This window comes from Anastrepha obliqua, chromosome 1, assembly GCF_027943255.1.
Source record: "Anastrepha obliqua isolate idAnaObli1 chromosome 1, idAnaObli1_1.0, whole genome shotgun sequence".
Taxonomy (NCBI): Eukaryota; Metazoa; Arthropoda; class Insecta; order Diptera; family Tephritidae; genus Anastrepha; species Anastrepha obliqua.
In genome coordinates, this window is record NC_072892.1 from 70,840,689 (window position 1) to 70,855,212 (window position 14,524).

A 14,524-nucleotide genomic window follows, 5' to 3' on the forward strand; every position below is an offset into this window, starting at 1 on the left:
GCGACTTTCAATTGGTAATAAATTGTTAATCTACAAAACTCTTATAAATCCGATCTGGAAATATGGCATCGAATGGGGAACAGCAAGCAAATCAAACCTTAAAATAATGCAACGACTACAATCAAAAATTCTAAGGACTATCACAAACGCGACTATCTAATAGCGGTCGCTCCTCGGCAGACAATGGCGAACCTCCAAACTTGCGATTTTAATGCATCAGAATGAACCGAAGGGTAATCACATTGTGCTATTGTAGTTTATCATATTTTCATTAGTACGAGTATTAAGCAGCTTCATTTTAATGCAACAAATTCGATGAATTCAAAATCGATTAGCAATAACTTTGCCTTACCGCTTGAGGATTTTTTTTAAATGTATAACACACTAACCTAAATCAAAACAAACGAATCGATCTCAGCGTAATTACTACAACTAATTATAGCCCAGAGTGCGTGTGCGTGTGTGTAGGTGAATGCCGAAATATCACATACCTCAGACGACAATGCCCGCGTCAATGGCGGTGGTGATACTGATAATGGACGATTGGGTGAATGATTTTGGCTCAGTTCAGCGCTGGTATGAAGATCGCCCTTATTTAAATTGTCATTGATTTGTATGAGGAGCTCTTCGATTATATTGCCAGTGGTTGTCGATGGATTTGAGCCACTGCCACTGCCATTGCTGCTGTTCGTGCTGGTTTGTAATGAACGCGACATAGCTTGAGTAGGTGATTGGCGGTTAAGGGGTGGTGAACCGGCGCGTGTTGCCGTCACCGTCGCTGCAATGGGACGAAATTCGTCGTCTATGTTCAAAGTTTCCAGTATATTTGGTGCCCCCAGGCAATCGTTCAATGCATTTGCTATATGCTGCTGTCGCTCTTCTGGTGTGATGGGCCGATCAAAGGGCAATAGTGCTGAATATGAGTGTTGTGGTGTGGTAGGTCGTGATGATGTTGCGGTTTGTCCTTGATCCGTTGGCGTAGGGGACATAGAGTCCCTACGTACCAAACTTATTGGGCGCTTTATAAGATTAGAAATGAAATCCATTGTTTTTGGATGTGAACTTTTATAGTACTGTCTTTTTGTGTTTATGCTTTTATTTTAACGATTCGCGACAATTGCGCGTAGTTGTAGAGCAAATAATTTGTTTCGTGAAGCGTGCGAAATAACAATTAAAAATTTTCACATTTCCAAACATACACATATGTATATCTTTATTAATTTAATGTGTCTTCAATTATTTTCGACTGAAATCATTTAGCACACACGATTGATTTACACAAATTACGTTCGTGTCTGCAGTGTGTGGCGCCCCGCCTTCATACGAAACGCAAATCTTTCGCCACAGTTCTTGAATGTCAAAAATGGCTAAATAATCACGCAATTAACGAAATTTGGCTCGATCGCTGGCGGTCACTTCAACATGCACCATTAACTTCGTCTATATTTTTGCAACGATTCACACTTTTACTTTTTGGAAGAATTCCAAATTACTTTATTTTTGTGCTGTAATTTTTTCTCCTTGTTTGAAGCAAAATATCAGTTTTGAAAATTATGGTGCGTCTTCTTTGCTACGAACTCGACAAAAATATTCAGAGTATTTTTATACGATCGAATAGTTTATACTCGAGTGAACACACTTATGTACGTACATACAGCGTCGCGTCGGGTAAGCTGTGCGGCCACAATTAAACGCGAACTAACAACTGAATGGCTCGTGAGTTGTTCCGAGGTGATGTTCCTGTGGCGCTCTTGCGGGTGGTAATTTCGGCACCATCGCCAGCTATTCTACTGAATGTTTGAGTTATTGATTGCGACCATGCCTCGCTTACGATCAGCACGAGCACCATCAGCACCGATCTACCTATGTGTACATCTCTCTGTTCAATGTTCGAATTAAAAATATTTTCCACAAATTTTCACTTTGAGTCGCTTTTTGTTGATCTTTTGCTCACTTTGCTTTTCTTTCTCAACAAAAAAAAAAAAAAAAGATTTCTATCGAACAATTGATTGGCAGTGATGGGAGACGAGATCACCAATACTGTTGTGTTGGATGCCTTGGTTGCTTTTCACTGTTTCGCTGCTGTTTGTCGTTAGAAGTCATTATATCAGCATTGTTCGTGATTGTTTAGCTTGTGAGTTCAGTCATTCATTCAGTTTGCAGGCAGATTCAATTCAGTATGCAGGCATTGTTGCTTGTTGTTAATTTGGGAAATATTGAATGCGCTGATAAAAATTCCTTTGGTAATGGGCTCATTATCAATGTTTGAGAAGCAGCGTTTAGAATTAGAAAATATTCCTGATTCGAGTGATCTACTTTTCTTTAAAACAGAACTTTTCTGAAAACAATTTTAAGATTTTAATCGACCAAGTGATGCCAATAACTCAAGCAACTCGGGAAGAGCAGCGGCATTGTTTATTTTTAAAGTCAACATACGCCGAGCGAAATGTGTATAAAAAAATTGTTTACACGACCTGTCTAATTTCTTGTATACTTATTTGATGCTGCAACTAAAGGGGTCTTCCATAAGAGCATAACCATTTTGTGTTTAAACAAAACATAGTATGATTGAGATATCGAGCTGAAATTTACTAAATTTTCTACTTTTTGATATTGCAACCAAAGGGTTTCTCAATGGGATATAACTATTTTGCATTTAAATAATATGTGTATACATACTTACATAGGGTGGGCCAAATAAGACCTACTAATGTTAAGCACAAATAACTTTTTTATTTTTTGACATATTTATTTTTCTCTTTTTGTAAGTTATAATTGAATTGTTGGAAATTTATTATGGAACCTACAGTACAACACAACGCGTTAAAATTATTGAGTTTTTCTATTCTTGTCAACGATCCATTGTTTTAACGCAGCGTAAATATCAGCAATAATTTGATGTCGGATGAAGCGCATTTCCATTTAAATGGTTATGTCAACAAACAAAACTCTAAATTGTGGGGCTCTGAAAATCGAAAGGCAACACACCAACATCAGTTGCACCCATCTAAATGTACTGTTTGGTGTGGTGTTATGTCCACTAAAGTTATCGGTCCATATTTCTTCGAAAATAAGGATGAAACGCCGGAATCGATTTCAGGAGCTTATTACAGAACATTGATTGAAAACTTTTTGCGGCCAATGGCGGAGCAGTATCTTAATTTGTGGTTTTAACAAGATGGAGCAACTGCGCATACTGCTAGGCAAACTATGGGCCTGCTGCGTGAAATTTTTGGCGAACGACTGATTTCCAAAAATTCAGATTTCCCTTGACCACCTCGTTCGCCAGATTTGCCTGCGCCCGACTTCTTTTTAGAAGACAAGGAGCATCTTAATAAATCAGAGACTATTAGCCAGCTGAAGCAAAATATTCGAGATGAAATACTGAGCGTTCAACCAGAAACATTATGTGGTGTAATGGAAAACGCGTTAAAAAGAGCCAATCTTTGTATCGAGAAGATTGGTGGACATTTTCTGAGGTAATATAATAGGACTATGAATAAGTTCGTGCGGTTTTTTTTCGAAATTTGAAACTTTATTGACGTAAAATGGTTACAAATTTAATATTCAAAGTATTGTCCATCGCTTACTACTACTTTTTCCCATCTTTCTGGCAATTCACGGATTCCCTTTGTGAAAAATTCGGTCGGTTTTGCCGCAATCCACGAATCGATCCATTTTTTGACTTCATCGTAATTACGGAAGTGCTGGTCAGCCAGGCCATGTTGCATCGATCGGAAGAGATAGTAATCGGATGGCGCAAGGTCTGGACTATACGGCGGGTGGGGTAGGACATCCCATTTGAGCGTTTCTAAGTATGTTTTGACCACTTGTGCAACATGTGGCCGAGCATTGTCATGTTGCAAAATAACTTTGTCGTGTCTATCGGCGTATTGCGGCCGTTTTTCTCGCAGTGCTCGGCTCAAACGCATCAATTGTCGTCGGTAGACATCCCCCGAATCGTTTCATTCGGTTTCAGTAGCTCATAATACACAACACCCAGCTGGTCCCACCAGATACACAGCATAACCTTCAGGCCATGAATATTCTGCGCCGACGTCGATGTTGAAGCATGGCCAGGGTATCCATACGTTGCCCGACGTTTTGGATTGTCGTAATGGACCCACTTTTCATCGCCAGTCACAATTCGATGCAAAAAACCCTTTCTTTTGTGCCGTTGAAGCAGTTGTTCGCATGCCATAAAACGGCGTTCAACGTCTCTTGGCTTCAATTCATACGGCACCCAATGGCCTACCTTTCGGATCATTCCCATGGCTTTTAAACGTTTGGAAATGGTTGATTGATCAACTCCCAAAGTTTTTGCAACCTCTTCTTGCGTTTGAGCCGGATCTTGATCGAGCAATTCCTCCAATTCGGTATCCATGAACTTTGGCGGCGCACCCTCGCGTTCTTCGTCTTCCAAGCCAAAATCACCACTTTTAAAGCGTGCAAACCACTTCTGGCACGTTCGCTCAGCTAGAGCATGCTCACCATAAACTTCCACCAAGATACGATGACTTTCGGCTGCTTTTTTCTTCATATTAAAATAATGAAGAAGAATTCCCCGCAAAAACACATTATTTGGCACGAAATTCGACATTTTCAAGTGTGGTAAAAATATTGTTGTTTACGCTTCAAATAAAAAACTTATACTGACGTTTGTGCCTTACGACAGTAGCTCTCCAATGAATGTTTGGAAATGTGGATCGATGGAATAATAATCAAGTTACGCCATCTGTTGTAAAACCGCACGAACTTATTCATAGTCTATTATTTCATACATAATTTCCATAAAATATATTCAAGGTAAAAAACAATTAACCAAAATAAATGATTATTGCAAAAGTTATTTGAGTTTAACATTAGTAGGTCTTATTTGGCCCACCCTGTATACTTTCGATGTAATGAATGAAGGAACCAACAGTTTTATGACGTCTTCGAATGGCAGATGGTTTTTTAGAAGCTTTTTAATGGCAAACATGCAATCACAGATTTGTCATTGCCAAGAGGCGACTGTTGTTAGAAAAAATTGTTTCTATCATTTGGTGTTTCATGCCTGCGGTTTCGAATCCGAGCCCTACCGAGCTGCAGCGACCGCCGATGTACTCTGATAAAGCATAATAATATACATATTGAAATTAAATACATTCCAGGCGTAGTACAAATTTTAAATTTATCACCTGGGCAGAGTAAGTAGTGAACGCTTTTCAAGTCGAGCCCACCGATTCACAATCATAGGTTTACGAAAATTTAGTATACCAACAAAATAAAAATAAAATATTAAGAAAGGGCAAAAGTTTGAAATCAAAACACATATGTACATAAGAATATTTAACCCTAGTAATGAAATACAATAAAAATACCTATCCAGACCGTTCCCACGACAGTTGGTTCTACGTTACCGGAACGACCGGGATTTATATCCTCGCGGCCAAAATCGCGTAAGCAGTTATCGCGCCAATTATTTTTTTTTTATTTTTTATTTTTTTTTATTTTTTTTTTAAGATTAAGAAGAAAGGACTGTCACTCCAACAGCATTCCCTGTGCATGTATGGGGAATATTTATGTTGCCACTATAACAATCACAACAACCTCTCGAGATCGCAAAAAATTTAATATGCAAAAATTACATTATGTCTACAGTTAAATGGTACAGACATTAGGAAAAATTACAGAATATAATTTTTGTTTTGTTTTTAGTATAATGCGCTTAAGGGTACATTCCAATAATATTGGGTATGAGAATAAGTTTCCGCCCTCGTAAAAGAGGTGTCGCTGCTGATACTATTTTTGTGTTCGCTCTAGTAATATACTGGTGATTTGAAGGTGTATATGTGAGGTCTCGATCGCAGTAGTTGACATTCGTTTGAAGCGTAAAGATCCTTTTTTATCTGCCGTCAAAAATGTCTACGTTTGTCCCGAAAAAACAGCATTGCGGGAAGTTATGCTTCATTATTACCTTTTGAAGAAAAGTACAGCTGAAACGTATTCGACACGTGATCAATATTTACGGTAATCACGCCCCATCAAATACAACTTGTAAAGAGTGGTTTCGACGCTTCAAAAGTGGCAATTTCGACGTGAGTGATAAAGATCGGGAAGGGGCACCATAAAAATTCGAAGATACTATACTACAACACAATTATTTGATGAAGACGTACGTCTTGATGATATGTCGAAAGAGTTGGATGTTGACAAACCAATCGTTGGTAAACGTTTGCACGCGATGGGAATGATCCAGAAAGCAGGTTACTGAGTGCCAAATCAATTAAAGGAGAAGGATATCGAGAGACGTTTGGTGACGTGTAAGACGCTTCTAGAAAGAAAAGGTTTTCTGCATCGCATCAACACTGGCGATGAAAAATGGATTTATTATGATAATCCTAAGCGTCGAAAATGTTGGAGCCCGCATGGACCGGGTCATCGACAGCATTCAAGCCTGCCAAACGATCATAGGGGACAACTACTGGCAGAGCAGATAGACGATTCGACATTCAGCACTGTAAACGACGACGCTCCCACCAGGGTAGTGGGCAATTGCAGCAGCTCGCCTGACATAACAATAGCTAGCGCTGGTCAGATAAATAGCATAACGTGGCGACCCTGCGAGAGGACTGCCCTAGTAGCGTTGGACCTGAAGAAGGCTTTCGACACAGTCAGCCATTCCACGCTACTAGAAGATATTATCAGTCGACACTCCCGCCAGGTCTGAAGAGGGGGTCCGCAAACTATCTGAGCGGTTGTCACTCGTCAGTGATCTTTCGAGACCAAACATCAGTACAGAGGAAGATTAAGTAAGGTGTACCGCAGGGTGGTGTCCTTCCACCTTTGCTGTTCAACTTCTATGTCTCGAAACTCCCCCAACCTCCAGAGGGAGTCTCCCTGGTCTCATACGCTGACGACTGCACGATAATGGTGTAGGGCAATGACATCGATGGCCTGTGCTCCAAAGTGAAAACTACCTCACCGACCGTTCTCGCTTTTTCACTGCGAGGAATCTCCAACTTTCCCCCACTAAGTCCACGACGACCCTCTTTACCACCAGGACAAAGGAGATCAAACTGACTCTCAAGGTAAAAGTCGATGACACACCAATTCCGACTGTAAACAATTTCAAAGAAGCGAGAAAGACTGGCGAGGTAGTCGTTTACCTTGTCAATGTCATTGCCCGACGCCATTATCGTGCAGTCGTCGGCGTATGAGACCAGGGAGACTACCTCCCCGCCGTTGAGGCAGGGGCCTTGTGGACCACTCCCTATGATTCTTAAGGCCTGAACAAGTCTTAAGATGGCACCACCCGTTGCACTTGTTGCACCTAACCGAGGTGGAGTTCGGGTGGAGCTGTTTGTGGCAGATGCAGCAGTAAAATACCTCTGGTCCAGGGTTGGGTTCGACGCCAGCCCTGAAGAGAAGTATTCGGAGCAAACATGCTGCTGGGGATTGCTCCTGTGACGAAAGATTGGGGGTGGGATACGGTACACTAGACAGGGCTAGTTTATTGGGGTGGCAGCCCTTGGTCGGGAAAAACCCGAATCATTCCGGTAACAGAACCGGCTGCCATGGAAATGACAAAAGTTGCAATTTTGCTGGCCAGTGTAATAAGCCAATTAATTAATTGGCAACAAGAATTATAAGATGGAATCGGTTCAGAACATTTTGAGGAGTACAAAGGAAAATTTAGGAATATTTTATGCACTATCCAAAATAGATTTATATGAATATCGTGATACGGTCTCCAGATAACAGCAGCGTATTCCAATTTGGACCGAACAAATGAAGAGTATAGAATCTTGAGTATATATGGGTCAGAGAATTGCGAAGAATGAGATGAAATAATATAATTTATATGCAAACTAAAATAGAGCTTTTAATAAAAAAACATGCCTAAGTCCTTAATCACGTGGACCGAGTGAAGAGTGGTATTAGATGAATGGTACTATGCAATAAGTGGTTTAGGTCTTACGATCTATTAGTATGAAAAATGTTATTGATCCGTAATGGGTCATTGTAATATCGAGCTACGATCGGCTCCAGCAGAACATAAAATTCTTCCGATTTTATTACACATTTTATGTTAAATTTTTTGTTGCGACATCTGTCAGTTTTATATTACCAGAGCGATCCGTGATTATATCCGGACTGGGTAATTTTTATGCTGTATGCTTATGTGAGAGAATGCGAAGGCCGAAGAAGAACTCATGTAAATGCACTTGATGACTGAATTTATGCTAAAATCTCTGCTGAATAACGAATCTTTTTTGTAGCCGGCTTGATGAACCTGCTTTTCATAAATTCATTTGTCAAGGGTGAGTTTATGTAGGAGCGTTTGACGTATATTTTACCTTTATTTGAGAAAGTCGTTTATATTTCTTTCACATGCAGCTACGGCCAGAGAACTAGCGCACTTATAGTATTCTCTATACGAATTGTTATTAGGAGATTAACTGATATTCGTACAAATCATATTTTTATACCATACTTATGATGTGAATAAGTTTTCTCTAACATCGGACAATAGATCCTATTAACTTTCTTAATGTTTGTTTTGCCGTGTTTCACTCGAAATACTTATTATTGCGTCAGACAACGAAATAGCGCAGTTCAATTTCAATTATTAGTTGAGAAAATTAAGTTAATTTTTCAGTCAATTCTTGTTTGTTAAAATTGCAAATATAAGTGTTTCCTTTATAATCAATTTGGGGACGAAAATGAGAAGGAGACCTCACAGCTCATTTGAAAATGGTATACCATGCCATCACATGTATTATTACAGACAAAAATATGCTTAGAAGAAAGAAAGTTCTGATTGAATTTTGAGATCCTTTCAAAATTTGTCATTAACTACCACTAATTAAGCTACCAGTACTTCCTAACGGAAAAATTTTTGCGTCCACCAAAACGAATGCTTCTCTAAGTTGTTAAGAAAGTGTTTTCATAACATATATCTATTTTCGGCAGCGTTTGATAAACTGTGATTTAATAAACTGTTATCTCACTGAGTTGTTACATACGCGCTACTTATTAATTAGTCATAAAGTGATTTGTTGATTAAAATATCAAATCGTACGTAAATTGTAAAGAACGCAAAAATGCCTGGAAAACGGGAATCGTTTGAGGTGATCACAATATACAATAGGAAAGAAGGAATGTTTTATTCAATCCGACAAACAATTTATAATATAATAAATCGTGCAAAAAAATAAAGTAGGCTGGAACCAACATCCGAAAGTGGAAGATCACGGAAAATATCTGACCGCGTCGAACGTAATTTGTTGAAAGAAATAGCCGCAAGCCCACAGATTTCGAAAGAAATCTTGATAGTGAGTTTCGATATGAATAAGGGGTCGGAGTGAAAAAGTCTATGTCTTGCAAAAGTACAATCATACTTCATGAGTTGCTTGAAAGAAGCCTTTGTTCTCTGCACAACAAAGTAAAGAGCGGTTATCTTTCGCTAGAACGCACTTAGCTACTAGGATGATGTGATATTCCGCGATGGACCCAATAGAGTGTGGAAGCAGTGAAATTTGGCAAACTTTCATTCACGGTGCGGGGATGCATGTCCAATAAGGGAATGCGTGATTTGGTGTTTTTGTAAGATAAGATGGATGCACGACGATATTTGAATATTCTTATATTGTTGGAAAAAACCTCAGTTTAAATTATATCTGGGCAACGATCCAAAACTTAAAGCTCATATGGTCAGAATGTGGCTTCTTCTTAATTGCAGTAAAGTATTGGATACATCAGCCCAAAGCCCATATTAATCTAATAGAAAATTTGTGGGCATACTTAAAGAAAATAGTTGCAAATCAAAACTCTAAAAGTCGAGCTGACCTCAAAAACGTTGTTTTAGAGGGATGACACAAGATACGCCAGGACTGTGATGTTCAAAATAGATTCATTCTATGAGAAGTAGACTATAAGGTACTATAGATGCTCGGGGTAGTTATACAAAGTACTGATTCCCATTTCGTTTTTAAAAACATATAACTATTAATTGCAAATGTAAGTAAGGAGCCTTTCTTGACCGGTGTGTTTCAAATGTATATTGCTTTTGCTTTTTATTTTTTAACGGCATAACTTTATTTTCCACTATTGGCTTATAATTTATTTATATTACAATAGCTTTCTGAAGATTTGAAGTCGCTTCCAATTTTTGTTGATTTTTGGTAATTCTTTACCGCAACGATGCATTTTCTCTATATGAAAAAGAAAAAACAAATGGAGAGGATACGCAACATTTTCAGGAGGAAAAATTATCAAAGAGCAACGGTAATTTTAAGCTAATTAAAACTTTCATACAGCTTACACCTAACGTTTGTAATAAGAACTATTTAAAAAAAAATAAAAGAGAAATATTTCAATTAATATGTACCTGTATTTATTTCAGCCCAACACGAAGGCACTTGAAGAAAACTTAATAATGTTTATGAAAAGCGATTACGTTGATAATTTATTTTACATTCCTTAGTTCACAATTGCCAATACAACACCAATACATATAAAACACATGTACCACTCAATAAATTTGCAACCGGCAAAATTGGTAAGTTCAATTTAAATGCAAAAACAAACAAATAAATTCATTGAATTAGCGCGATACAAAAACAAAAACTATTAAATGCAACACAAAATGTAATGCGATGCGATAGAGATACGACCGACAGCACAGTGTTTCACCGAATAACTATGGGCAATGGCAGGCAAACAGGCAGTCAATGGTTTCTTGAGAGGTGGGAGTGTCTCGGCAGTCTTTTGACAAGACTACACAAGATACCATATGTAAGCTTATGCATGTATACATACACACATATAAACGATAAAATGCAGAAAAAGTAAGCATACACAAGCAGACAACAAAAGAAATGCACTAGAGACCAAGAAGATGAAGAACTAGAAAAACGTCATAGTGTAAGGAACACGAGTAACGCTTGCAACACTTTTGAGTTACCAAGTGAAGCTAGTGCTAATAAATAAATATATAAAATTATAACGTATGTACAGCCTGTCTAATAGAAGCGTGACCGCCATAACTTTATTTATTATTTGACCAATTTGAAATCTGCATTGTATGGGCTCATAATATTTATTATACGCAATATATTCAATAAAATCTATATTCACCACCTTTAGCTATAATGGTTTTACATTTTCGAGCCATGGTTGGTGAGGTAGGTGAAATGGTTGAAGTACCAGACTGGCACTTTCCAAGTAGCACTATGAGATCTCCAACGGGGAGATATCTACAGCCAACCGAGCAATACTTTGTGTTGTGGAGATGGAGGTAATCGGCTCCAAATCAGTTGGGATCGTTGCCTTCTTGTAAAATTCAGACATCCATTTATTGAGGAACGTGTTTGACTTCTTCAAATATTTTGCTGCAGATTCACGTGGCATTTTTGGACCATGAGGATATGTACATAGAAACACTGCTTCAAATAGTTTTTCATGCAACTAGGAAATTTATAGCGCTCAATGCGAGAAGGATACACCTATTTAGCAACATTTAATTTTTGACGTGATAACGTCTTATAATTCGATTTAACAGGTTGCACGCACGAAAAAATGTGTCGTTACCTTGCTCATTAGTGTTTCCTTGCTCATTGCCGTTACCTTGCTCATTAGTGTTACCTTGCTCATTGCCGTTACCTTGAATGAACTGCAAGCGAAAGCGCGGAGCGAACGACAAAGCAAACAAAGCAAACGAACGGCAACGTTCGACATCTTGCTCTCTCCTACTTAAGTGAGCGTATATGTGTATGTATATGCGCATATGTACATATATAAATTCACGTATTTGTATTTGCATATGCCTTCTTATTGATTATTATTAATTTGATTTACTTGAAGAATTTAAAATAAAACCAAGTTTGTTAATAATACCTGTTGTTTTAATGTTATTATTATTTTTTGACGTGATAACGTCTTATAATTCTATGTAGCCGGCTGCACGCACCAAAAAATGCGTCGTTATCTTGCTCATGCGTCGTTACCTTGCTTGAACAGCATGTTATGTTATGTTATGTTATGTTGTGTTATGTTATGTTATGTTATGTTATGTTATGTTATGTTATGTTATGTTATGTTATATTATGTTATGTTATGTTATGTTATGTTAATGTTGACTCATTCTCTATATCCATACAAAATATCTATCAAACAAATAAAATTAAAATTTTCTTTTGAAAAATGCAACCATTCAATCAGTATTTTCTTATGACGTTATCACGTTAAACTATCGTCAGTAAACCGACTTTACAGACAACCTCTTTTTTTTATAATGGAATTTTGCCGGTCACGCTTCTATTAGACAGACTGTAAGGCGTATATATTTAAAAGTGTGCAAACGGAGTGCAAAGGAGGAAAGAGCAAAGCAGGCAAGGGCAAGCTTCTCCAGACGCACAATAAAATCGAGGCAACAATAATATCAACAGAAGTGTGTTAGATGTATCAATGGCTAATTAAATGCAACATTGTTGTAGTAATTTTATATGAGTTTTTTTTTATTAGAAATTTCTGGTAAAGTGTATTTCATCTTCCGAATTACCAAACAATTTTGTAACAAGTCAGGAAACAGCAGCTATGAAGACTTCTTTGCATCGTTCATCAACTATCTTTGTGTATGGCGATAGTCATCCATGATGACAACGGCGATAGACGATAAAATTTCGAAATTTGACGTCAAATTCGTATAGTACAAAAAAGTGGGTTACAAGGAGGATGCTTTTTTTTTAAATCAAAGAAAAACACAATTTTTTTGATGTTGACGATAATAATCATTTTATTTGGTTCAAGTAGATTTGTTGACATCACTTTTTGAATATGATATCTCTCTGATATGGCCGCCTTGAGCCTGTACGGCGTATTCTGCCCTTTTGGAACATTTTCCATAGTTTTAGCTAACATTTCGGCTGGAATAGCGGCTATTTCCTCACGGATGTTGTTCTTGAGCTCTTCTATGGTCTTTGGCTTATTAATATAAACCTTTGATTTTAAATAACCCCACAAGAAGAAGTCAGGTGGCGTTAAATCGGGCGAACGCGGCAAAAGTGGTTATCATATCGCTATAACGCTCCTGATTGACGGTAACAGCTTGACCATCTTCATTTTCGAAGAAAAACGGCAAATATAATCGTTTTCGCACTAACGCCGCACCACACAGCGACTTTTTCGTCGTAAAGAGGTACCTCTTGAATTTCGTGAGGATTTTCAGTGGCGTAAATACAGCAATTTTGCTTGTTTACCGTCCCATTCAATAAGAAATGAGCCTCATCGGGCATGATGATTTTGTTCTTCTTCTTTTGACTTCTTTTGTTGAATGTAAATTTCAACAATTTGGGCAACCCTGTAGTGTTTCTCCATGGCCTACCGGCTGGGTTCAGTTCCTGTTACAGTTTCAAACAAGTAGAAAAACACAAGTGTAATTCTGTATTTCAGAGCCCTCTGAGTATTTCTCAAGAAAGTTCAAAGGTCTTTTCAAAAATGATCGTTCAAGGGGTAGCCTGGTTTATGAGGTCTAAAAATTGCATCTCTTTGCGATTTTTTTTTTTAAGAAAAAATTAATTTAGCACTGCAAAGTTTTTTCTATCTTTTAATGAACATTTAAAAAGTATAAAAAATTTTTGTACTGGTTAAAATAAGTTGAAAAAAATGTTTAACATAGAAATTAGTAGAGCGCTGCAACGCTGGAGTTTCCAACTGGCGTACAAGATACAGCTCGTAATTATTATCTAAAGCAAAAAATTCAAATGGATTTCTAATTATCATAATTTGTTATTCTAGATGAACTAAGAAAACTGAGAGAAATTCCAAAATTTCTACTTTTTGGAGGTTTTAAAGAAAAAAATGCCTTTCTATAAAAAAAAATTCACTTCAACTTGGTATAAAAATCTTGAAAATTTTTTTTTAATCTATTTTGTTAGTTCAAATAGAAGAGAATTTAATACTGAAGGGAACAAGCTATGATTCATTTCAAAAGGTTCATTAGTTTTTTTTTTCATTCATGTACGCCAATTCAAAGAAATCATAAAAATGAAAAGTCGAGAAAAGAAGATAAAGTTTGTACTATAGCTGGCCGTTCAGTGTAACTACCTAACGCTCGCCTACCTTTGCCTTTGTATCTACGGAAATATTGAGAATTAGGCTCTGTTACTTTGTGTGAATACTCTGAAATATATTAGGAATCGCTTAAAACGAAAACAAAAAAATTGACCTTATAAACCAGGCTCCCACCTTAATAGAGCACAAAAGTTTATAGTTTGTTTAAAAATTGTTGAGGACCTTCTCTCTTAGAGAAATTATTTCATTTTATTTATTCTTTCAGATAAAATACTATTTGCCAGAAACTCAATCGATAATCTTTGAAATATAGTAAATACCCAGGTAACTTTAGCTAAGTTGCAGCAAATCGTCACAACCCGACAAGACAAAGTACTTATTGTGCAATCCCAACAAATACCAGAAACAGAAACCTTAAAGAATTGTGTAGTTCTCAAGTTAATATCCAACATCATCGCTAACTTTG

At 37.4% G+C, this 14,524-nt stretch overlaps 1 protein-coding gene across 5 annotated transcripts in view; it reads right to left on the reverse strand.

Annotated features, from left to right (window-relative positions):
- LOC129235903 (mucin-2) overlaps positions 1-14,524 on the reverse strand; it is a 60,580-nt gene that overhangs the window by 31,639 nt on the left and 14,417 nt on the right. The window contains exon 1 of one of the 5 annotated variants that reach the window (XM_054869977.1): positions 10,376-10,669. The exons of 2 other annotated variants lie outside the window; for them this stretch is intronic. Coding sequence is in view for 2 of the 3 variants with exons in the window: in XM_054869974.1 (XP_054725949.1) it covers positions 492-1,046 (555 nt within the window). In the remaining variant the exon portion in view is untranslated. Of the gene's footprint in view, positions 1-491; positions 1,153-10,375; positions 10,670-14,524 lie in introns of those variants that run through there. 2 more of the 5 variants (XM_054869974.1, XM_054869973.1) reach the window with 2 other exon arrangements.